The sequence below is a fragment of the Dermochelys coriacea genome, chromosome 7, assembly GCF_009764565.3.
Source record: "Dermochelys coriacea isolate rDerCor1 chromosome 7, rDerCor1.pri.v4, whole genome shotgun sequence".
Classification (NCBI taxonomy): domain Eukaryota; kingdom Metazoa; phylum Chordata; order Testudines; family Dermochelyidae; genus Dermochelys; species Dermochelys coriacea.
The window spans coordinates 109,740,155-109,767,068 of record NC_050074.1 but is presented as its reverse complement, the minus strand read 5'-3'; the positions used below and the strand labels follow the sequence as shown (position 1 = coordinate 109,767,068).

General features: G+C 36.3%; 1 protein-coding gene across 2 annotated transcripts; it reads right to left on the bottom strand.

The window, feature by feature from the left end:
• On the bottom strand, nucleotides 1–26,914 carry TIAL1 (TIA1 cytotoxic granule associated RNA binding protein like 1). 2 transcript variants are annotated; one of them, XM_038409253.2, is made up of 12 exons: nucleotides 26,366–26,914; nucleotides 17,759–17,855; nucleotides 13,705–13,854; nucleotides 13,415–13,469; nucleotides 11,457–11,544; nucleotides 9,427–9,502; nucleotides 6,519–6,627; nucleotides 6,104–6,199; nucleotides 5,915–5,999; nucleotides 5,145–5,268; nucleotides 4,525–4,664; nucleotides 1–3,123 (listed from the first exon to the last, which is right to left on the bottom strand). In XM_038409253.2, exons 1-12 carry the CDS (start codon nucleotides 26,392–26,394, stop codon nucleotides 3,006–3,008), a joined length of 1,167 nt encoding a protein of 388 aa, XP_038265181.1. In that variant the 5' UTR covers nucleotides 26,395–26,914; the 3' UTR covers nucleotides 1–3,005. The 2 variants fall into 2 exon arrangements, with proteins under 2 accessions (XP_038265181.1, XP_038265184.1); XM_038409256.2 differs by lacking the exons at nucleotides 11,457–11,544; nucleotides 13,415–13,469; nucleotides 13,705–13,854; nucleotides 17,759–17,855; nucleotides 26,366–26,914 and adding an exon at nucleotides 9,978–10,052.

Here is a 26,914-nt window from a genome sequence, read left to right as displayed (position 1 = left end):
AACCATTTATAACTTTTTCCTTTTATTTAAATGTTTTCTGAAAACATTGATTACAGCCTTGCCTCAACTTCAGCCACGAAAACTCAATGTTGTTTGAAATCCAAAATCCTAGTGGGTAATGTAGTGGTTGACTTCGGCAACTGGAGAGCATGGTGGATCACAACATAGTCATTCATAAAAACAAAATGGTGCAAGAGGCTCTTTGGTGAAAAAAAAAAAAGGTAACTGTCATTGGTGTATTTATGAACATTATTGAGAAGAAAGCAATCAAAGTATAAAAACTCTTCCTCACAATACTATGGAATCATTAGTCTAAAGACACTGGAGACTCCTGTACTTTGAGTATTCTGCAAAGAAATATCAGTATTAAAAAGCTGCATAAAAAAGAAACCATTAGAAGAAATTAATTATCTGAGAGAGAAGAATACTGTGGCTCTCAGGAGGAGGAGAAGAGACATCAGTTACAGCCCAGTCCTGCAGTGGCCATATCAGACTTCTAAGAAGATCTGTGTGCTGAGATCTTGCAGGATCAAGGCCTTAGTTTTCTTCCCAATTTCAGTTGGGTATTTATGTGGTGATGTACCTGCAACATCTAAATATTGAGTAAACTCATGAAAGAGCATACTGCTCAAGTCACAGTACAAACTCAAAACACATCATCAACATTTTACTGCTTTAGTTATATTCCAACACCTAGCCTTAAGGAGAAACCCTACTCTTCACATGGAAGCAAACAACAAACTTTAAAGTAACTTGCAAATTCAAATAACTCATGATTCATTAAATATTTTTTTTAACCAGATAAGCATTATAAAAAGCCTGACTTATTTGTGAAATTTATAGACTACAATGTATTAGCCGATCTTCGCTTAAAGATATACATATATACAAAATTTAGACAAATTTCTAGCTTGAGTAGAACAGCAGGTAAAGGAGAAACAGAGAGATAAAGGGCCAACTTCTGCCATCAGAAGCACTTGGGGTTCCACACTGATTCCAGACACCATTGCATGCATAAGGTGTGCATCAAAAGTTGCATATATGTATCTGCAGGTATAATTTAGCTCACTGTCTAGTTTCTGTTAGAACTCCTTCCTTTCAACTTGATCCAAGAGATAAGGGTTCTATAAGTGATTTGGCTGCAAGAGGAATGAATAAATCATTTGATTCTCTAAAACAGTAATATGTGTAGTCATTTTAACTACTTGGATAGATTTATAATAAAGCAATTTTCTATTTCAAAATCCTATTCTAACTTGAAACTAAAATAATATCTATGAAAGAAATAGAACAGACTAAAATATCAGGATTCTCAGACTTCCTTCTGGAATTGTAAACCTTTTAGAACAAACAATCCATTTTTAATACAAGTTTACTTCACTGGACTATCACAGCATGTCCTATATGCTTTTTAAAATCAGTGCTTGTCTCAGTGTATTCAAATATACAGCTGAAACATTTGCACCCCCTAGCTGTCACAGGTAAAACACAGTACTTATACCTAACTTACATTCATTTTCAACTTCAAATTTATTGAGGCAGTTTATATCAATGTATCCATAAAATAATTCAGAAATAACCCAAGTATACCATTTAAACATCTTCATGATTTATCCATTTACACACTCAGTACACAAACAACCCAACCTCTGTACAGGTTCATCACATGCAAACCACCCAAAAAGACAAAAACTTTAGTTAAAAATAAGTCACAACTCAGTGTACTGTTTCAACTGCATCTCCATTTACCAAATGGCACATTGAATATTCTGTAAAATAAGACGTTTTTAACAATCTTGTTAAAAAATCCTTGGGCAAAATATTTCTAGACTTAAAAAACATCCCAAGATTTTTCAAAACACTCAAGATACTATACAACTTATAATAACCTTGAAATAGGCTTACAAGGTTGTTAACGAAGGTATTTACATACCCGATAATGTAAAGCAAAAAATTCAGATTTCTAATGACAAAAAGGTGATGCATTAAAGATTTATGAAATTAAAATTAAGGCTCTTTGTATAGTAATTTATGTAACTTTACATAATAGCCAACTTTGGAAATGTCAGTCTTGCACATTCTTGTCAGTCTACTGCATTTAAAGCAGTAGAGTATATTAGGTATTACTTTGAATAATTACAAGCTACTTCTATGTTTGAGCATGCTTTTGAAACATTGTAGTTATTAAATATTTACAATGTGTAGCCTTCAAACTTTATGTAAAAAAGCACAAGTATGACTGCCTGACTAATACAAACACCATACTTGCAAAAACATTTTTGCGTCTCAAAATTAAATGCAATTACTACAGTTTTAAAAAGCAAACCAGATTTGAAAAGTTTTAGTACGTGCCTGAATGTGGACAGCAAAATTTGCTCAAATAACTCAGACAGTAATGTTTTTCAGCTTAGATTGAAAAAGTTTATTTTGTATCAGACTTCAGTTTCTTTAAGCATATAGAAAAATTAAATATTTAAAAAAAATTTTTTTCCAAGAGCATGTATGTTTTCTGAATGATGCCCTCATATTTGTTGAAAAACCACTACTGTCTTACAGGGTGTAATGACTGGTCCACAGTTAAATTTCAGGATGTGTTTAACTGAAAGCAGCTTACTGTATTTCAAATGTCATTTCTCTTAAAAAGCACAGGGATGTAAAACACTGCAGACAGAACAAAAACAAATGGAATGGTAATCTAAGGATCAAATTCATTAGCCATTTATCCTACTATATCAAAATTTGTAGTCAGAATTGTCTTTATTGACTTTATTTTAGTTTTTGTACACAAAGAAAAAACAGGTTCATATCCATCATGAACAAAAACTTAAAAAGGCAGAACTAGAAGACGTGTGTTCTTCACCAAAGCAAAGCTGTGCTAAAGGTTCCAAACATTTCCATTTTTAAAATAAATATTTTCTTCTTCCGGTGTCTACATTCCAGTCTTCAGAGTATCACTGGAAACTGAAGCCTATCATGAAATACACACGTTTAAACAGAGTCCCTGCTCACTGTGTTTGGTAACTTGCCATACCATATCCAGCTTGGTTAGGTATTACAGGAGCACCTTGTCCCTGGGCAGGCTGAGCACCAAATCCACCCATCCAGGCAGCAGATGGAGATTGGCTTTAAAAAACAAAACAAACAAAAAAAGGCAAGCCAATCAAGTTATTTACAGAGACACAAAAATCTGATATTGCTTCTGTTACCTTCTATTCCTGCCAAGGTCAAAAGCTTCCTAACTTCTCACAAAAATAATGCACATACAGGAAGATTTTAAAACTGGTTCTTCTCCTAAAACGTGCCTGCTTCTGGAAAAAACCACAAGCCAATAAACCTACCTACTAGCTTCCAAAGCAGAAAGGTATAGTTCAAATACATAAAAGGGAATTATTAAAAGAAATCAATTTTAAATGCCCCCCCCCATTCAAGTTAAACAAAACAATTTGGTTTGTCTCAGATGGAAAAGAAATATTCCATTATTTTCAAGAGCTCTCTGGACCCTGTACAGTTTTCTTATCTACAGGAGATGATGGCTTGGCAACTTGTCAGCATTTGGAGCAACTTAATTTTATAAACTCAGTATGTATTGCACCTTTTCCATTAATATTCAATGCAAGGAAGATTTAAGTATAGTATTTAGGGAATACGTTAATCAAATTAGATAGATTTTGTGTAGTACTTAAACATAAATTCTTCCTATAGCCACACTCAAGCTTCTTTGGCTTTATTTCAAATGCAACATAATCAGTCTGAAGCCACTTAACTGAAGAAACACACTTGGGTACAGACAAACAATATGAACTTCTCCACTGATTTTACAGCAAGAGTTATTATTCCAAGAGCTGTGCAAACTTCTATCAACATCACTGATGCAGAAGTATAAAAAACGAAAACATAATGGAGACACATCTGGGTGGGAGAGTGGGAACATGCTGATAAGTCAGCAGTGAAAAATATTACTGTGAAATCCTCAGAAGAATATTACAAAATTAAGACAACATTTAAAAAACTGTTCTGGACATATATTTTAAATACTCTAAAGAGCCGATGAATGATCATTTATGCGGTCCATGCCCTTCAGAGTTAGTATGCCACTTAGGTAAATGCTTTTGGGTTACATGGCATTGTGACTGCTCTCAGCTACAGGTTGTTGGTTTTTGTGTTGGTTTTCTAAAATAATCGCCATCCAAGAGCATTGCAAATCTGCTAAATTCTTTTGAATCAAGACTCAGAGTCCACCAAGGAAGCAAAATGTGTCTACCAGCCATTTTTTATCTCAGAACATCAATATACACAAAATGTTTAAACAAGTGCATATCATAATGCACTGAATAACTCCTGAGCATGAGATTCAACACACAGACTTAAGCTTCCTAGTGAAGAGGGTTTGGCTGGAAAGGCTTGAAGCAAGAGCACTCCTGATACCAAATTAATCTGAAGTGAGGATCACTGAAGAGTTTTAACATTTTTGGAGAACTGCAACACACCTTTTTTAAAATATCTGAAACAAGTATAATCACTTACTCTACTCCAAATCCTTGTTGATTCCATGCTTGACCATACATTCCATAAGATGGTACTTGCCATCCGTTGGCCATATATTGCCCGTACTGCTGTGGATTTCCATAGACTTGACTCCATTGCCCCCACTGACTGTAGTCAACCTAGGCAAAAAAACAGGTCATAGTACAACTCCTACAGACATATTAAATTTTACGTTTGCTGGCAAGGGCAAAACCTTAATCTACGGAGTTATGATACCGCTGGAGTCAATTCTTTGCTTTAATTACTGAAAAAAGAATTGCCTTTGCAATAAGGAATTTAAGGTTTCATTAGCACCATAAAATATTTGACTGGGGATGGAGCTAGTCTTCAGTAGCTCAATTAGCTAGAATTCAGAGATTTCCCAAAGCTGCTTCTCATTTTGAATCATACAAGAAGTTATGTTCCGATAAAGCTGCAAGCCCAACCTGGTAGCGAACCGCAATGTGTTCTACTGAAAAGACCAGACCATGCAATTTCACTAACTCTATTACATTATTAATAAATTATTAATTATCAATGGGGAGAGATAATGGTCTTACACATAACATAGCTGGCTTATGCAAAAACACAAACTACTAAAAATAGATTTAAAATGTTACCTGTTGGAAGTTTTTAGTCATATCAGGGGATTCTTTACCCCAATAGCATTTAACAACATGTCCTTCAATTGTAGTTCCATTGACTGAAACAATAGCATGTGCTGCACTTTCATGGGTTGAAAACCTAGAGATAAGATAGAAATGAACACTATGTTTTACTATAATTGATAGCGCTATTACTTTAAAGAACTGTGACTACATGCATACATCACAAGTAGAGCTGGGTGAAAAATTGTTGGCTGAAACTCTCCTCCCCTCTCTTCCTCCTTCTCCCCAAATACAGATTTGGGTCCATCGAAACATGTGAACGTGTTAATTCACCAAAATTAGTTTTTAAAAGAAATCCAAAACTTTGTTTAGAAATTTACTTCCATTTCATTTTTATTAACTCAAAATCTAAACAAGTTTTGGGGTTCTATTTATTTTTTTCCACTTTTCAGTTTGCTGAAAGTTTAAAATGTTTTGTTTTGGGTTGACCCAACCTCACCCCCAATGACTAGCAAATCAATAACCAAAAAAATAAAATAAATCAGATATTCAGACAACTAATAATAAGAAATGCAAAAATCTTGCACCAAATCGTGGCTGCCTTCGTAAGCCTTTATTTTCTGAGGAGCAAATGCCCATAACCTTTAAAGCTTCAATTTCTCCAATGTATACTGCAAGTGAGAGCTTTTAATTTAACAGCACTGCTAATTAAAGTACATGTTACAGAACAATACATGAAATACTAATATATTGAACAATCAGATTTAGTTTAACAGCCTTACCTGACAAATGAGTAACCTTTTTCGGGGAAAACTCTTATTTCCATAATCTGTCCAAATGGTGAAAATGTCTGCCTCATAAGTTGATCTAAAACAGATGATATTTTCAACCAATTCATTAGCAACCTTGGAGCTGCAAACCCATTAGTTGTTTAACACATCCCCCATACCCTCAATAAAAGTGAATCATACCTGTTAGTCCAGAGGCAATTCCTCCACAGTAAACAGTACAATTTTTTGGACTTGACTGATTTACTACATCTTCAAATCTCAGCTGTTTCGTGCTATCTATACATAGAAAGGTCATTTTCAAACATTAAAACAGGATCTGCTTTTCAATAATTTTTATACAATTACAAAATTATACATTTGACAAATCTGCTCAATATTTTAAGACAAATCAACAGGAAAAATAAGATAGATAATGATTTAATATTTTTAAATGATATAGGCCTTTTATTCCTGAATATCTGGGAGTCAAACACATACTAAATTACAAGTTAAGTGAATTTGGTGGCTTAAGTGTATTGTTCACTGAACATTGTAAAGTCCAGCATAACAATACATGTGCTGGAGAGCTAATAAAAGATTAATACAAGCATCTTACTTTCTTGTGTACTTTTAGGAGCAGGTGGTTTTCGTGTTGCCCAGTTAGTTCTGATCTGACGGCCGCCCAACCACTGGCCTCCCATGTGCACAATTGCATTTTCTGCATCCTGAAGGACATCAGAATTAAGACTCATTCAACATGCATGGACAAGGAGAGAAGATAGGCAAGCCTACTACTTTTGAAAACGTACTCATTTGTCATTGGGATTAATTTACATATAACAGCAATACCAGTTACTAATAAAGAAAAGGAGTACTTGTGGCACCTTAGAGACTAACAAATTTATTAGAGCATAAGCTTTCGTGAGCTACAGCTCACTTCATCGGATGCATTTACTAATAAAGTTATTGTAGTTTTCAAGATTTGGGGCAATATATTAAAGCAACTTAATCATAAAATTCTGCAGTAACAACAAAATCCAGTAATGAAAAAATTACTTCACTACTGAACTGCTATTTCCAATGCACAGAATATACAACAGAAGACAATCGAAGTCATGTATATAGCAAAGATACTATAGCTAGACAAGCAAACAAAAACAAAGCCTATAATTGAATTCCCAGTGATCTCCTGATCAATGTTATACGATTACCAAAAGCAATCTTAACTAAAATAAATTAAACTAAAATATAAGAGTTTAGTTATACAAAGCTCAAATTATACTATAATTTAGTCTTATCAATAACTATATGGGGAATGTAGTATGCAAAAAAAGCATTAATAGAAACAGATGGAAAGTAACAAGAACCTATTATACTTGGATATAGAAAAGCTTTCATAATTATGAATTTCCTTGATCTTACTGCTTTATCTACAATATTCATAATGAATACATTTCTGACCCAGAGATTTCCAGTGTGACAAATTATGTATCAAGAAGGAATTACTGCAAAAGGGTATTGCATCTTCATGTTCAAAACCATCATCAACTTGGTTGCATATTGGTTAAATGTTGGTAGTAAATGGTGATGTAAGAGGAAATACTACATTCTGAGAAGGGAGAACTGTAAATAAGAGGAATTTGCAAAGCTGAGGTCTACCCCACCTTCTCTATCACCCAACCTAACAACCTCCTATTACCCATTTTTCCTGCTACAGCCTCCCGTTTGCCCCTTCATGGTATTCAACTTTTATCACCTCTAAATGCAGTCCAACATTTACAGAGCCATAACATGGAAAATAGACAGTCCATAGCCTGAACAGCTTAATTCAGACATAATTCACAAGTGCACCACTGAATGCAGATACTTTGAAGGAGGAGACAGGGTCACATGGCACACAGTTTGGAAGACTGTTTCAAAGTCATGGGGCTAGAACAGGTTCCATCTCCCTAACTACAAGGTGCAAAGCTGAGAATATGCGGGGATGAATCAGAGAAAATTGGGAGGAACTTAAGACAAAAGCAGGAACAGTAGCAGATGAGATAATCGTGGTCCTACAGTGTGCTGAGCACTTTCAAGAGAGAAAAGCACAAAGTACTCAGAACTTCGTAGGACTGGCTCTAAGTGTTCCATATTTTCGGAAGAAAATAAGACTCAAATGTGATAGAGAAAGGGAGGGATACCAGAGAAGAGTAGGCGGACACATGCTAGAAGTAATTTTAAAACACTTATTTACACTCAAAATAAGCAGTGGCTGATCTACAGAGACCACCACTCAAGAAAGTAACAAACCCAGCCTATCAGTTAACGGTTTTATTATTATTTTTTTTTAATTAAAATATCTGGTACAAAATTATGTGCTCTTATTTAACACTAAGGAAATACCAAGTTCCAAACTGCACTCTACTATTCACTGGTACACTCTTAAAAAGGAACAATCAAGTAATTTAGGCTCTACGTGTATATAAATCGTCTCGGTTTTCAGCCCTGCAGAAAAAATGCTTAAACAACCTTATGATAATGCATGAGAATCAGAAAATAAAAAAAGACATATCTACTTTTGCTGTCTGTACTAAGGAATGCCAGTTAGACAAAGCATAAGTGGTAAAATGTAAACTAGAGTTTCAGTGTTTTCAATTTTAATAAACCAAGGTTTCTTAATATTATTTTCATCATGGAATGTCCTTTTAACTATGAAATTACTGAACTTCATTTAAACATTACAAAAATGACAAAAAACAACGTAAAATACTTCCAACAACAAAGCACTAGATACATGTGTTATAATTCCGAGCCCCTGAAATATTTGTACATTTGTCTCTTTTTCAATACACAGAACGAGCTTAGGAAGGCAATATGGAGGAGCTATGTAAACAATCCCTCAAGTACTTCTGTATAAAAATAGCTCTGTTTCTCATAGCTATCTTGTGTGGGCAATTCGTTTCACAATATGTTCTCAGATATTCTAGTTAACATATGGTATAACTTAAAATTACTCTTTATAAAAAGCACCTTGTTGCCATAAATAGTGAGGCTGTATCATTAACTATGGACACTATTTAATATAATTCTAAAAAATAAAAGTTTAGCAAGCCTATTAAAGGGATAGTCAACGTAAGTCACTTCTGTCTGGAATATTTTTATCCATTACTACTATATTTAAGATTACAGGGGGAAAAAAATCTCTTCACTTTTACTGTATGTTTACCTTTTGTTTGACAGTACTTTGTTTATAGTCAATTTCAATATTTTCCCCTGAATAATCAATTCATTTCCTTTAGGAAAGGGATCCTTAGGAAAGGGATCACAGCAAAAGAGGAGGGGAAAAACTTTTTTTTAAAAAATGGAAAAAAACTACTGGTAAAATTACAAAAATTGGCAGGATGACTGACATGATTAGAACCTGAAATTTTCAACCTTTTTTTTTTTTTTTAATAAATACAGAGGACTTCAAGTCTCTTTAATAACTGCTCTGCATAAATACTGGTCTATATAAAGATTATTCCTGCAGCATGGTTACTCACCAGTTTATTATAAAATGATACAAAACCATAGCCTTTTGATTTTCCAGTTGCCATATCTTTAACTACCCGTGCATCCCTGTGAAAAGAAGCACAGCTATATGAGGGAATTATTATTAACCTTCAAAATAAAAACTAAAAGGAACCACACACACTGTATTGTGAGCATATTTGTTTTTCTTTTTTATAAATTCAGTTAGCCCTAAAACTATAGCCATTCCTGAACTCTCCCTATTGCTTCTTTACCTGTTAGAAAAAAGCAGTAGGACAAAAAAAAACAACATGTAATAAACATGCAACCTATCCACATAACCTCTTCTGGCTAAAACTAAAATGTTCAAATTCGAAGTTTAAAAAGGAACAAAGTTTCCTTTTCTAATATTCTATTAGCTAGGGTCCTCTAAGGTTTACTGTTCTATAAATTACTGTAACAATTCTATCTACTTTACCATGCATTTTCTAAATAGTTAAATGTCTTCTGCCTAGTGATACAAAATATATGAAATATTAAAAAATTGAAAAAGAGGAAAAAAAATAGGAATTAAAAGGCATACATGGCCTGGTTAACAGATTTCTTTATTTTTCTTGGTCAATTCTCTACCATCATTTTGGAGTTTGGGCAGCTGTAAATTTTGAAAAATTGACATTTTCAGAAATTTAAGAAAGGATAATAAAACTAACAACAATGCTAAGCACACCAGTACGAAAACAACAAATTTACACAGAAATTTTTAGTGAGTAAGTTAAAATGATTGGAAATATAGAACTGCACTGAATATAGAATGTTAAAATGTAAATACTAAAATATGTATATATAAATAATGTATAATAAGAATAAATAGAAATGAGAAAAAATCTACAACTGAGTTCCAGTGTGCACAGTTCCTTGCAGTTAGCCTTCAAGATCCTGTCCATTCTTATGAGCAATTCTGCAAAATAACCAGAATGCTATTACTTTTAATTGTGACTTGGACTTTAGAAAAACTGCAGGTCTCAGGTATAAATATAGACTGAGAAATAGAAACCTGTATTCTTTTTATATTGATTTTTAAACAGTATTACTTACCACATTTATAGATAAAAAGCAAAGTAAACAACAAAATAGCAGAAGATAAGAAATAAGGTTTATGGTTCATTTAAAGTGTACAGAGCAAGAAAAATGAGAATTTTTGTTCTTAGCAGAAATATAGTCCTGTAAAGTAGCACAAAAAGTTCACGTGTAACTTTTTTTTTTTTAAAAGGATTTTAAAAAGAAAGCGATATGAGATCAATGTACTTTTTGAAGCCACTACCTTATTCAAAGAGACATACATGCTTTAGCACTTCAAGAATTCTTGTAATATTTAACATATTCAATTAAAACACAATAGATGTTTTGAAATCTAATCTCAAATATATAATAGATACGTATTTATCCCTTAACTGACAGAAGTGTGCACAAATATAAACAGCATTTTTTCATTGAAATATAGCACTTTTAACTTAACCCCCCTTCAATTAATTGAAAAGTTATTTCATACTTCAGGGGAAAAAAAAAAAAAAACATTTATACAAGATACGTTCACAACCTAGCTAAGTTTTACAACTAGCTACACTTACTGCATCTCAAAATTATACCTTGGTATTTATCTGCTTTCCTATACTGCCTATAGGCAAGTCTGATGAATACACACCACTTGTAATTTTCGAAATCACTATTCTGCACACAAACACTAAGCAAAAAAATTAGTTACACTAACAAAAGCTGTTGATTTGCTATTTTTCTGGTTATTCAATTAAAAACTGCAATGACCTTTATATGTAAATTAGGTTGAAAGCATACTGCTTTCAACTAGATTGGATTAATTCATTAACTGTATTTACAAACATGTGATGCACAACCTGAAATGAAGACATCTCACCACCCACCCTAATATAATGAAAACCTTATCACATAATCTGCAAAAAGATGAAGATATACTATTTCAGACAAAAAACAAATTTATGCTAGTTTTCCCTGAAATGATGTTTGCAGTATTGATTATGATACTTACGATATTTTACCAAAAGGAGCAAATGCTGACTTGATGTCTTCTGTTGTTATTTCTGGACTTAGATCCCCAACAAATACATGGAAGTGATCTGCAAATAAAGCATTATGTAATCAAATTTTGTAACTGCTATCTAGTAATTTAACTCCTTGCATACTTCTAAGAAAGTGAGTCGGAGCAAAGAACTGGAATCCAGCAACTTCCAGGAAATTTAATTCAAGGATTCCATCAGACATTCAACAGTAATTTAGCTTCTCCACCTCAGATTTTTAAAAAGGCGCTAGAGGTGATCCTGGCAATTACTGACCAGTAAATTTAACTTCAGTACTAGACAAATTGGTAGAAACTATAGTAAAGAACAGAATTATGAGAGCCACAGATGAACATGATTTGTTGGGAAAAAGTCAACATGTCTTTTGTAAAGAGAAATCATGCCTCACCAATCTATTAGAATTCTTTGTGGGTGTCAAACAAACATGTGGACAAGGGGAATCCAGTGCATATAGTGTATTTGGACTTTCATAGAGCCTTTGACAAGTTCCCTCACCAAAGGCTCTTAAGCAAAGTAAGGAGTCACAGGATAAGAGATAAAGGTCCTCACTTGGATCAGCAATTGGTTGAAAAACAGGAAATGAAGGGTAAGAATAAATGTTCAGTTTTCACAGTGAAGAGAAGTAAATAGCAGGGACTCCCAAGAATTTGTACTAGGACTAGTGCTGTTTTCAACATATTCATAAATGGTCTGGAAAAAGGTGTAAACAGTGAGGTGGTAAAGTTTGCAGATGATTCAAAATTACTCACGATAATTAAGCCAAAAGCTGACTGTGAAGAGCTACAAAGGGATCTCACAAAATTGGGTGACTGGGCAACAAAATGGCAGATGAAACTCAATGTTGATAAATGCAAAGTTAGGCATATTGGAACACATAATCCCAAATACAAATGCAAAATAATAGGGACTAAATTAGCTGTTACAACTCCAGAAAGAGATCTTGGAGTAATTGTAGTTCTCTGAAAACATGTGCTCAATATGCAGCGGCAATCAAAAAGCTATCAGGATGTTAAGCACTATTAGGAAAGGGACAGATAATGACAGAAAATATCCTAATGACACTATATTAAATCCATGATACACCCACACCTTGAATATTGCATGCAGTTCTGGTTGCCCCATCTCAAAAAAGATATTAGAATTTGAAAAGGAGAGAAGGGAAACAAAATAGCTTCCATATGAGGAGAGGTTAAAAAGACTCGGACTGTTCAACTTAGCAGAGACAACTAAGGGGGGAATATGATCGGGGTCTATAAAATCATGAATGGTGTGGAGAAAGTAAGTGTTATTTACCCCTTCACATAACACAAGAAATTGGGGTAACCTGATGAAATTAATAGGCAGCAGGTTTAAAATATAAAAAAGCGCTTCTTCAAACAATGCATCATCAGCCTATGGGAACTCATTGCTGGGGATGTTGTGAAGGCCAAAAATATAACTGGATTCAAAAAAGATTTAGGTAAGTTCATCGAGGATAAGTCCATTAATGGCTAATAGCCAAGATGGTCAGGGATTCAACCCTATGCTCTGGCTGTCCCTAAGCCTCCAACTGCCAGATGCTGGGTCTGGACAAGACAGGATAGATCACTCAATAATTGACCAGTTTTGTTCATTCCCTCTGAAGCATCTGGGATTGGCCATTGTCAAAAGACACGATACTAGGCCACATGGACCATTAGTCTCACCCAGGATGGTCATTCTTATGTTTAGTTTCCACCATTTATAAAACAGAGTAAAATACAGGGAATGTTTCAAGACTTCAATTGTAAAACATGAATGTGAGTATTTCTTCTATTAAAACTCAGCATGAGAGGTAAGATACTATGATATTTAGACATTTGTCACTGCAATCTATTTTTACACTAATCGCTACACAAATATTTCAGTGTAATACTGCGGTATTACTTACTGGATGTATCTTTTTTCTGGCTACTCGGTGTTGTTGCCCAGTTTACTTTGACCTCCTGAAAATAAATGTAAGATTTAGCATAAATTCATAAAACCAGAAATTAGTGTATACTCAAAGGCCACTTACAAATATTAACCTACACAAATTCTCTCTTTTGGAGGAGAACAAGAGTTTCTTTTAAGGCATCAGAGGATGTATTGATCATTTTCAATGAAATTCTTCACATCGTAATTTAAATATTTTACATAAATCTAATTTCTTAAACCTTAGCATTTTTATACACAACTTACCTTTCCCAAAATTTTTCTCCCATTCATAGCAGCTAATGCAGCAGCTGCATCTCTGTGTTCATAAAATTCCACAAAGCAATAAGGGTCATTGCTTGTATGCTGCAAAACAGAAAATCCAACAGAAGAGTTGACCCTTCTGCTATCGGGTTGCTGAGAAGAAAATCCAGGAAAAAATATTATTTATAGCTAGAAACTTTAACAATGTTATTTCATTAGTATAAGATAACCTTTAAAACAACATTAAGAATATAATACATTGAACTCATTGAATTTTTAAAATTCAACTCTTTTTGAAAGTACTTCAATTATACTGGAAAATATGGACATTTCTTATCAAGGTTAAATACATTTTTTAAGTCTTCATTTAGCATTAGTCTACTTAGCTTAACACATACCAGGTTACCTGCAGAGGGGAACAATGGGTTTGGGAAATTCTGCATCTTTAACACATACAAAGAAAGCCTGAAAGGTTTATCATTTCCCTCCTATCCCCTCCAAGTTTTTCTTCTTCCTCCTCCTGATTGACAAAATCTTTCCTTTTTTTGCCAAAGGACTCCTTGGTAGACCAGAAACCTGGAGTAGGAACTCTCTTAGTTCCAACAAGTGAAAATATTAAATCTTGTCAACAGTTGGATGCAAATATCTTTTAAAGGAGTCAATGAGTTAATAGTAAAGTATAAAAGTGACTAAATATCCTCTCTTCACAAGTGGTCAAGTTTTAGTCTCGATGCTTGTGATATCATAATGCTACGTAGTCTCCAATCATCCATACTGTATGCTAGGAACTGCTGGGGTTGGAAAGACCTGAATTTCTAATGTAAAATCAAGGAGAAAAACCTGTCGGACTTTCTTTAGACATTTTGAAGCAGGGAAAAAGAAGGGTACAAACAGCCCCATCTGCCCTTCAGGTCACTTTTAAATAATACTAATTGCTAAACATTTTATTAAATACAACAGAGATATTAAATGTAAAGAAAGTCAACGACTTTGAGAAGCCAATCAAATCGTAATCATCATTACAGTATGAAATTCAAACACTAGGTTTTAAGTGAAACATTTGTGAAAAATGTTTGCAGCGTGCACTAAATTGGGGAGTTTTACATTGGGATATCTGCATTACTGATATTGCATGAACAATCCCAGGACCAAAGAGCTCATAAAGCAAGTTCTGAAAAATAGCTAATTTAAAACAAAATTAAGTTCACTGTAAGAATCCCATTTTGCCTTCTGCCTTCTTTCAAATGTATAGGAAAATTTCTGTTGTAAATTAATTGCTAACCCACCGTGCTCTTGCACAGCAGCACTTTCTCCTGTAGTGCCAGCAAAAATGTGGAGATCGGGTCTTTATTTCACACCGCTTTAACCGTTATTAGCCAATATGTTGGTTCATATACAAAGTATAAGATACAAAGAAATGCCTATTTAAGGGATAATATGTGCTCAAATATAGTTTCGAGAGGGATATAAAGGAAGGCAGTCATTCACTCACATCTCTGATATTGACAAAAGAGAACTGGACAGTCGGGCCCTAAAGTGGTGCTAAGGAACAATAAAGAGGGCAGAAATAGCCCTCCAGAACACCCTCAGTACAGGGCATCTGTCAACTGGTGCAGAGCCAACATATGGGCTCTACGCTGGCCCTCCTATCAGGCCTTGTGATAGGGACATGTCAGGAGGAGGACAGGATGTGGCTGGGGGCCCTGGGAAGCACATTTTAGAATAAGAAAAGCCATGAGACTGCGCTAACCACCAGGAGTGGGGTAGGTCCCCAGGTGCCCCAGAATACCAGATACAAGTGAGGCTTAAAGCCCCCTTTCTCTCTCTCCCCCCATCACATTTCTGCTGCAGGAAGAGGAAGAATGGAAGAAACTCAGGATCCATAGTGCATGTATTAGAGTTTATTCTTCAATTAGAAACTGCCCCATTTTCACCCTCGTTTCTAAGAAAGGGCCTTTTAAGGAGTGATTTTGGGTACCTCTGTTTTTGGGTGTCCAATTCAAGATACCTTTAAGGGTCCCCATTTGCAAAAATTACTGAGCAGCCACCCTCTGAAAAAAATCACACTCATTCAGGGCATCTCAAGAAGGGCACCCAAAATCTCTAGTTATTTTTTGACTATTTGGTCCATGTCTTCTACAAGCGGGATAACAAAAATGGAAATACAGAACTGAGAGCAAAGGAAAGTAGCATACTAATTAGTCCTGGGGAAGAAACTATGCACTATCACAGATGGACTCATTCAATACTATCTCTACTGGGGGAAATGAGAGATAAGTTGCTAAGTCTTGAGCAAGAAGCTCTTAAATAGGAGAGCTAGTTTAGTGCCCGTGAAAAGATGAAAAGTGCTCTGATTTTAGAGAGAAGGACAGGATAGGCAGGTGCAGCTCAACCTGTATACATAAGTATAGTTTTGCCATGTCTTCACCTGCAATACACCCACTATTCTAGTTCTGGAAAAGAGTCTGTCAGTTGAATGTGAATTATGTACTCATTTTCAAGGTGTACAAATGGGAACAAATGTTTTAAGGCACCTATTACCCAAACTAGGTTTGAAATGCATTTCCACAAATTAAAGGTTGTTGTACTGACCTACTGTACCACCAGCATAATATTTCAATCTAAATCTGAATGAAATGCAATTACCACCAACATTCAGACATTTGCAGTCTATTAAATACAATATAAAATACAAGTGTTAGCATGCTGTTTGTAGTGAACCACGCTAACAGAAACATTATACATTCCATTTTCTGTTTTCTCTCAATGTGCATTCCTGAAACTCAGACACGACAAAGATGCCAGTTAATAATTTCTAAAAGCAAGCATTTAAATTTGGTACTACAGGCCACCGAATTCAGGGTGAACTTTGAACACACACACACACACACACACACACACACACACACACACTTTAAAAGGCCATAAATGGGTACTGCACATTTGGATATTTTATTACAGGTGAAACCTGTAATTTGACTAAGAAAATGGCACTGATTCTACTCTTATTGATCTATTTTCTTTCAGATTAGATAGATGTCAGATTACTAGTCTGTTCTTGAGTTGACTGGCTGAAGAGTCCTGGGTCAGTGAAAGATGTTGGAATATCTCAACCCTTCATCCATTCTAGACTATTTATTGACAGCTACTGAAGTCACAGGGTAAGGAAATGAACATGTGTGACTGAGAATTTATCTACAGTAGATTACTAGAACTCCATTTAACCATCTACGGTTATTAAAAATGTAGAACTATAAAGATTGGGTTAAAATGTCTGCAGAGCTAGAAAATCCCATTAAGTGTCATGAAACCAAAGGATGCCAATACTCAATTACACAAGCTGAAGACTGTCTTGGAAGGAGCTTATTCCTAAAGAGTACATGGCAACAAAAACTGTTGCATCAGATGACAGCCTTTGAGCACAAGATGACAACTGCTTAGTCATGCATAGCATTGAGTCCAAATACATAGAGCCCTGTGCAGATACAAAATTATACTCGCGGATGCGGATATCCGCAGATATAAATCAGTATCTTCAGAACTGCAGAGCTCTCACAGGAACCGCAGCAGCGAAAGGAGTAGAATGTGGGGCTGCCACTCCCAGAAGCCAGTGCCCCATGCCAGCGGCCCCGCCAGTGCGGCTATAGTGTCTCCATCCCCACCTACTGGAGCGGGTACCAGGCTCACTGGCAGGTGTTCCTGGTCGTGCTCGTGTGTTCAAGTGGCACGCACGCCCAGAGACAGGAGACACAGATAGCTGCGTGGAAGGGCCAGGGGCAGGGCTGGAGACGGTACAGAAGAGGAGGAGAGGAGCTGCCTGCGCGGGGTCCTGGAAGCGGGAGCCCCACGTTCTGCTCCTTTTGTCGCTGAGGTTCCCAGGAGAGCCTTGCAGGTATAAATTTGTCTCTGCGCAAGGATCTACAAATACAGTTTTCCTAGAAAGCTACATTCCATCATACACCAGTGTTGCAGAGATATGCTGTCAATCTGATTTTCTGCATTTTAATGCAAAACCAGTATGCTATATTTGATACCATTTGAAAATGGAAGGCCTTACCTCTGTTATCATTTTACAGCTTTTGCATGGTCCAATCTGGCTGAATAACTGAAGTATAAGTACTTCAGTCACGTCTCTGGAGAGGTTTCCTACATAGCTACACAAGGAAATAAACAATATTTTAAATCCAGCAACTTTATCTTCAAGTTTATAATAGATTTTAACATATTATATGATTTCTATGTAAAACCTCCTTTTAAATATCCCACACTGAACAAAATACTTTACATTTGCATATGAACTTATTCACAATTACTAAATTAACAAGTTTCCGAAATTATAAGGCTGGCAATGCAACTGAGATCATGAAACTAGAAATAATCATATAACAGTAGATAGCAGTATTACTTTTGTCAGCAGCAACAAAAAGGGAGAACAGGCAATCAAGTTGGGAATGATGTTTATAATCAAGTTTTGCTATTCACTGAATAGCTGCCTAACACTACTTTGGAGGGTAGGAAAAAATTATTCTTTTATATATCCAACATCATATTTCTTAATATTTTATTGATATATAACTCAGCCAAACGTGAAGATGACAAATTATCTCATAGTTGGAGAGCTCAATTCTTTGGTTCTATTGCATCTAGTCATTTGGGGGAAAAAACAACACACCCACAAACAAGAAATGTAACTTGGAGGGTAGTACAGAGAAGGAGTATTCCATTAGGCATCCGTTGTGGTAACTGAGAATTCCAGAGGAAGGGTAAGTGTGTTAAAAAACAGTACACATGCACCATACACTCTTGCAAGTTTTGACCAAAAGTCATTCTGATACTCACTATTACATTTTTTTTTTAAACTTAAGAACTTTTTAGTACTTACTCAACCTTCGGGACAATTCCAAATTTAAAAGTATACGAGTTGGTCAATTTCAGGTGAAAAAAAGTTTCCTACTCAAACTCCAAGAGGAAAGTTCATCTACTTTCTTCAATACTGAAAGCTATTAGAGAATCTAGAATTCACCTCCATAAAAGATAAAGCCATATTATGAAAAACTGCTGAAAATCTACATTTTCTAATTTGAATTATCAAATTTCAGTAATTAAATGTACAGCTTTGGAACTGAATTTCTATGTAAAATTTGTACAATGATATTCAGTATGTTCGTTTGTCAATGAAGTCTCAAATCTGGAGCACAGGAACATTCACATCATGTAGGTATATTTACAACTTAAGAGTATCACAATGCCACCAAACTTTAAGTATTCAAGTGTGCCTGTTAAATCACAGACACTTTGCTTTAGTGTATCACTTTCAAACAACTTCACTATGAAGTTTAATACATATGGGTAAAAATGAAGGCAGGAATATCACTATATACTAAGCGAAAGCTATTTAAAGTCTGTTTGAAAAGTTGCTTCCTTCAACTAACAAATGAGCAACACCAAACACCTTTAAAATCACTTTTTAAACAATTACATTTACTCCCTTTTATCTGTTTATTACCTTTGAAAAGACTGAAAAACTCTCTGCCAATGTTATAGTTCCCTATGGTCAGTCTTCTACTCGAGTGGTGCTGAAATCAACACTACATACTTGACTGGTTTTGCACCAGTACCACACAAATCTAAATCAAGAGAAAACTTTTTAGGTTTAAAGACAGTATGTGTTAACTATTGTTTCAGTGAATGTAAAATATTTGTTTCTCTAATCTCTCAACCAGGTCTTAAATTTTAATTGGGGTCCAGAATAACTTTTTTAGATATCAGCTGGATATAGACTTTCCCATTTAGAATATGCATGCATATTTACAAAGTCAATTCTATATATAGTAGGGAAAACTCACTATCAGAAACTAATGGTTCACATTTTAGAATAAATTTCACTGAAAAACTTTTTCAAAAAAGCTATCCAGACAAACCAGCTATTTGGCTTTTTCTTTCTTTTTTTTTTTTTAAATATGTGTGTGTGTGTGTATATATATAAAACACACACAAAAATATATAGCAGCCAGCTACACAAACACTGAGAACTACACTTCTGTCACTACTTGTAACACCGCTGCCAATACATATCACATCTTTCACTGAATTGCAACATAAGACTTAGAACTTTCTTCTAGGTTACCTAGCCACAACAACATGAATTGTCTTTTCAAACTACATAAATATATGCCATACTAAAATTAGTTTAAATTTTAAAAAATAGACTAAACAATACTTAATGTTTAAAAAATGTGCAGAGTATTCATAGTCCGAACCCAAATTTAATCTTTGAGGATGTTACTAGAGTCAGACAAAAAAAATAACCTTGAGATTATAAATAAAAATCCTTGTAAAGAAATAACCATTATTTTTGTAGGACCTACATAATGAGCACTTGATATCCTCTGCTATCACTGCAGCAGTATAAGGTAACAAATTCCCAAATGGTGTACATAATCCACACTCATCAATTGCGCTGCACAAAAATGAATGTAAAAACACAGTGAAGTCAGGTTGGCTTCATCTCCATTGACTCAAAGAAATGAGGGAAGATTATGTTTGCAATATAGTAAAATATCAGAAAGAGCATCATTCCAAGGTGTATATTAATACTGTGCAAAAACTATACAAAACAGAACCTCTTTCATGCTGGCAGGAAACTAGAAAAATCATTCTTCAGGAATTAGCATAAGCTTTACTCCACAATAATTTAATAAATTTCCAAAAAGGACAGTAGCCAGGTTTATATAACTACTAAAAAAAATTATGAAAAAGGTTAAGAACTTACTATAAAACTCATGTTTCAGCCATTTTGTAGGCTACTTCCTTATGGAAAAAAGCAATACTACTCTGGGTCAGCTAACTCCTATATTTGAAGGAAGAGTAATGCTTTATTGGCTTAAGAACAAGTTTTTAAAAATTCCCTAAATGGAATTTTAGATAATTGCATCACTCTATATTGTAGTATGTTTTCCTTCAGCTTTCAGTGTTATACAAAAGCAGTTAACACTATTCTCAAATTGCTACCATTCTGAAACTGCAGTACTGTAGACTCAAGTACACCTATACCACACACACACACAAAAACTGCAGCAGCAAGTCTCAGAGCCAAATTCGACCGACTTAGGCTCAGGCTATGCGGCTAAAAATAGCAGTGTAGATGTTCCCTTTCAGGTTGGAGCTGGGTTTCAGAGCCCAGGCTCCATCCCAAACAGGAATGTCTACAGTGCTATTTTAAGCCCTTTAGCACAAGCCCCATTACTCAAGTCAGCTGACTCATGCTCTGAGACTCGATGTTGTGGTTATTTGTTTGTTTTTAGCGTAGATGTACCCTCAGACCAATCTGTAATATAATGTTAAATAACATAGCATAGCAATATCTGCAAAGTCCAGATTTTTAGAACTACGTGAACAATTTGGCCATGCAAACTTATACAAGTTCGGGTCAATGGGAGTTAAAGATCAAAGTTTAGCTTCAATATTTCATGTAGTCTTTGTACTTAATATTAGCACTGCCCCCAGTATATTCAAAGATGACTTAAAACAAAATACAAATATCAAACAACTTTGGTGTAAAGTACTTGAATATGCCAAATAGCCAGGGTACGGAAGACATTCAACCCCTTTGGAACTGAAGTCTTATGTTACCAAAATCCACTCCCGGGAAGCCACAAAACACCAGCTTGGCTTGAGTGGCAAGCCAATATACTCATGACTTCACAACAGCCAGGGAAACAACCACTTGTAACATGCAGCCAGCCTAGAAAGGTTTTTTAATACAAATTGTGCATAGTTTAAAAATTGTACTATCTATTTAGACTATAAAATACTAAGTTTGGAGAACTATGCAATATGAAGTTTGGAGCGAAGCAAGTGCTTTTAAAAATACTACTTCCATGGTCTTCCAAGTTTTTTATATTATTATAGCCCACAGGATAATAGTTTCAGCTTTGCAAAACCATACATTATACAGTAGAAAAAGGCTATACCTCTCTAGGCTGTCTCCTTAATTCATGGGATATCAATATACTGTGGCTTCATGCATATTGACATATTTGTACAGTGTGTTCACTCTATAAAATTGTGGCACTTACATACTACACTGATAGGAATAATTTAAAAACCTAGACCAGATACCAGAAATTCAAGACATTATACTACTGAATGTACAGAGTACATTTTGACAATGACTATAGACCAAGGACTTATCTTCACTACCGGGGTAAGTCGACCTAAGTTACGCTACTCCACCTATGTGTTATTCACATAGCTGGAGCTGACATAGCTTAGATCAATTTACCCCGATGTCTTCACTGAACTGCATGGATGGGAGATGCTCTCCCGCTGACTTACTCCAGCTCCCCAAGAAGATTAAGGTAACAGGGTCGACTGGAGAACACTCTGTGGTTGATTTAGCAGGTCTTCACTAGACCCACTAAATCGACCCCGCTGCATCGATTGCAGCAGTGTGGATCTCCCCATAGTGAAAACCAGCCCCAAGAAACAATATCTGAGGTTCACAGATCCTGTTAAGGTAGAAGAAGAAAACTCCTAACAGCAGAGTACATTAACAATCAACTAGGCTGAGGATCAAAAGAGCTCTATGAGGATGACTTTTTTTTTTTTTTAAATCGCTGTACAGTAGGCAAGTGAGGACAGCTATGTTCATAGCTACTTCTTTTTGGCCCATCAAAGTTCTTCCAGGTTCTACCTTAAAGGAGGTTATTGAATGTTTGTGGGGAGGGGTAAGAAAAGGGGAAGTTATATGATGAAAATTTCACATGAATTCCAACTCTCTGACTTGGTCAGATGGCATCATCTCACAGACACTGCTAGTGAGCTACAGGAAAAGAGGAAATGCTTTGGAAATTCCATATTGTAGCTTCCAGAAATGGAAGCTATCTATAAAAAATTTCAATTGAAAAGAAATAACTTTTATCTATGAGACTTGGCTTTAAGTGAAGTTTGAGATTCAAAGTTTAAGAGTTTTATCTCAGTGTCCCATGGATCAGATCCATATTCCAAAATACATAATTTGGCATAGTGGGTGATATAACACCTTTGTGTACAGTGGTGACTATTCGATGACTGCTAATATGGAGAACGAACAACTTTAGCGTGCTAAAAGGGCAGTCCCAAGTCAGAGTACAGATCATTGGCAGGACTCACGTTCTAGCTTCCCAGGGAATCAAAGTAATAAGACTTCAATGCCTACATTTTGTGAAGGATAAGGATCTGACAGAATTTACAAGAGTAAGTTTGATTCCAACTCAAACTTTCATATCAACAAGATGTGTTATTAGTAAGTTCTAAAGCACTCTTATCAAAAGAGCTTTTGAGGCCTCAAAAATTATATTACATTTTTTGTTAGTCTAATATATTTTATTAGTGATTTCAGTCTCAACTAGCGTGGCACTGAGAATCAATTCAAAAGTACTTTTTTGCTGTTACTTTCTATATAATGTTAATAAGGAGAGGCTTTGATCAGAATCCAGACACCATTATATGAGGCACTGTAGAGGTAAACATAGTTCTCTCTTCTTTACCATACTGCCATTTTATGCTGAATTATAAAAATAAGCTGATAATTTATTGAAATACCACCATTTCCTTTGACAAGTGAGCCAACTATAATTTTTTTCAGATTTATATAAAAGCCTGCTGAGAGAGGTTAAATGGTCTTTATTTTCTAGTATTTCAGATACTTTGAACCATTAAGAAAGTCATTAAACACCAGAAAGCAATATAATACCACTTGAAATACTGCAAAATAAGTTAATACTATAGGCAATTAATATTTAAAACAATTACTTAGGACCTAATGACTTTGGATTTTTTTTTTTTTGCCAATTAAAACATTTGATCCATAGCTGTGGTGTCTATAGGAGAAAAAACAGTAACATACAGTATTTTCCAGTGTGGCAATAGAAGAGAACTCCTGAGATAAATTTTCTCTAATAAGTGAAATACTGCATGGGCACAAAACGATGACACTTATTTTATTGACCACGTGATTATAGAATTGGTCATTTGGGTTTAAAGATTAAATACCTACTACTTACTTTATAGAAAATTACTTAAGAGTTCAATGTGCATTACTACTATTTGGTACTAGATGTGAGTGAGCATCTTATGCAAATGAAAAGGCATGAATGTTATATATGAATAGCTTAACATAGGCCAGTAATCTTTAAAACAAACAACAACAACAACAACAACAACCACAACCGCCCACAAGATGAGGATTTAAGAGAGAATCCTAAATTTAAAAACATTATTGGTATTTCAGATAAAACTAGAGGTGACTGGAATGTCTAAGCAATTCTATAGCAGGATTTTTTATATTATGCAAAAGAAAATTTTTATTATTTTAAGAAAAGCACTTACTGTATATTAACTTGACAAATTAAGCAGAGATATAATCATATGTGATTATTCAATCTTCTTCTGCAGCTCTTCTGAGGTGTTATTTCAGACATCTTAGCACAAATGTAATCTTGTCATTAAATGGCTAAGGGTTAAACTAGTTCACTTCCAGATGCCTCAGTCAAAAGTATAAATGGCTAACTCAACACCAGAACTTGACAGAAGCAGCAGTCATAGCACATTTAAAACTCAGCCTAGTTCCAACTTTTCCAGAAGTGTTTTTGTTTTTAGAGGGGAAGTCAGGAGTATCTCTTGTTCATTAAAAATAAACGAAATTAAACCTCACTGTGCACCTTACTCTTTTTCCTTCCCCCACCTAAAAAAAAAAAAAAAAATCCTAAGATTATTCACCATTGTTATAAGTGAATTCCAAGTCCTTTTAGGCAGTCAATATCCATTTCTAAAAGTTATTTGGGGTAGAAGGACTCAAAGTATGTACCTCCAAGAGCAAAGGCAAGCCTGGTAACTTATGTTAAACCAGGAATAATTGAATCCAACTTTTGTGGATTGGGGAAGACGAGGGTAAGAGACAGACAATATCACCTAGAAAAATAAAATTGGTTAGAGACCAATTTTATTCCCAACTCAGTCTGCCTTTTTAAGTGTCTTAACAACCCAAATTAGGTCCCACAGGCCATTTCAAAGCTATTTTCCCAAGACAGGCAAAAGGGCAATGTCTTTCTTGTCCACATACACAGTCTGAGTTTTTTGTATTTCATGAAGTATATATACTGTTCTTCAGAAAACTGGCAGAGGGAGCTGAGTTTATAAACTATTTGAAAATAGTCTGAACAAAACTTATTTTATTTAGACTTTTTAAAATGCATATAAAGTGCCAATTTATACTTTCCAGGTACTTCCCATATAACTTAAAAATACAAAATATGCCAACATAAACAAAAGCACAACAGATTTCAATAAGACTATTAACAAACTAAGCAATTCAAAACCTCCCATTTTTTAAAGATTAAGCTCATTTGCTTAGAAGGAAACCTTCAAGCTCTTAGTAAATCACCACATACTGACACACTCAAGATGTAGGTTTCAGAGTAGCAGCCGTGTTAGTCTGTATTCGCAAAAAGAAAAGGAGTACTTGTGGCACCTTAGAGACTAACAAATTTATTAGAGCTGTAGCTCACGAAAGCTTATGCTCTAATAAATTTGTTAGTCTCTAAGGTGCCACAAGGACTCAAGATGTAGTGAATTCTCATGACAGTGTCTAGCAAAAAACCATACTATATAAGTACTGGAGAAAAAAAAAATAAATGACTTTTCTAAACATCCAGATTTAGAGAAAGAATCCTCTTTCGCAATGGTCTTCACCTCACCCCAGGAAAGAAGATGAAACAATGAACATCTGTTTGATGACACCACAAACTAGAACCATGAGAAATCCATTTACCTTGGAGTAGCTGTGAGCATTCTTCTGCCACATTGACAATTCACATGGGTGAAGGGAGGGTTTAGTCGCAACAACAAAGCAGGCCTTCATATATGCCTACCCTACTACTCTTCCCTTAGCCTCAAGAGTACAATAAGAAACATGCCTTCCTCAAAATTGTCCGTCATTGAATATGCACCCCATTCACGATTCTGGATCTCTCCCATGCCTCCCTCTATACTCACAGGGCTTCTGGCTCTCCACTTCCCTTCCAAAGTCAGAATCATCCAACCTAGTTTCCTCCTCCTACCTCACTTCAATTTTTGCACTTTGCCTTTCAGTTACCGGATCCTCCCCTCCTCCCAGTCAATAGCCTCATCCCTCCCCCCCCCCCCAGTCGGTATTTTACTCCTCCGCCTTCCCACACTTCCAATATCTGGACCAGCTCCCCAATATCATCCGTGGCCCTCCCCCGTCAATATCCTCTGCCTTCCTCCAGGCTATGTGTTCTCTCCCCCCCCCCCCAAATTCTCCTCCCCCTTTCCCAGTTTCTGTAGCTTCCTCTTCCCTCCCTCTTGCAATTTCGGTCCCACCCCAACTCCCGTCAGTATCTTCCACGTTCTCCTTCCTCTCTCCGGTTTCCGCGGTCTCTCCTCGCGCCCCCTCCCGCCCGTCAATATCCGCCTCCCCCCGGCCAGGCCCCTCATGCTGTGGCAGCCCGTCCCGCGCCACGCTCTGAATCCCCCCCCGCCGCCGCCCATATCCTCCCTCTAGCTCCCGGCGTCCCCCAAGCCCCTCTCCACCCGGGGGCTGCTCCTGGCAAGTCCCCATGGGCCCCCATTCCCCGCCCGGCTCCCGCTCCTCTTCACTCACAGGGTCCTGGGCTGCCCGTCGTCTTCCATCACGGCGCGTGAGGGCCGTTCCTAGCTGTCTCCGGGGGGGCGCGCTGGGGGGGGGGGGCTCCGCCGCGCACTGAGAAGGGAAGAGAAGGTGAGGGCCCCAGCTCCCCTCGCTCAGTCTCGCCCCCGCGCCAGGTCCCGACACTGCAGTCCGAGCAAGAGAGGGAAGGCAGCACTACAAAATGGCCGCCGCCGCCAGCCACTCAGGAAGCCGCGAACTGCGCAGCCGCAGCCGCAGCCGCTCCCTCCCCGGCCGGATTCTCTTTCCCATTCCCCGCCACGGCGCTGCGGTGCCGTCTGGGGGTCGTAGTCACAGAGGATAAGACTTGGGTAGGTGGCTGAGGTCGCCCCACGGCCTTCTGGGAATTGTAGTTCTAGGAGGCGGGACTATCTCAATATTCCCAGAAAACTGGAAGGGATGGGAGGCAAAAGACTATAACTCCCAGCATGGCCAGCGGCGGAAGGACCAGGCATTTTAGGGAGAACATGGGAAATCCCCCGACCCTTCTCTGAAACGCCTGGT

Excerpts from the sequence above, each read along its gene's own strand:
- TIAL1 (XM_038409253.2), bottom strand. The coding sequence starts at position 26,394 with ATGGAAGACGACGGGCAGCCCAGGACCCT. Across the intron at positions 13,855-17,758 it reads GCTGTAAAATGATAACAGAG|CAACCCGATAGCAGAAGGGT; the intron begins GTAAGGCCTTCC and ends TTTTCTTCTCAG. Across the intron at positions 6,628-9,426 it reads TATCATTTTATAATAAACTG|GATGCAGAAAATGCAATTGT; the intron begins GTGAGTAACCAT and ends GATGTCCTTCAG.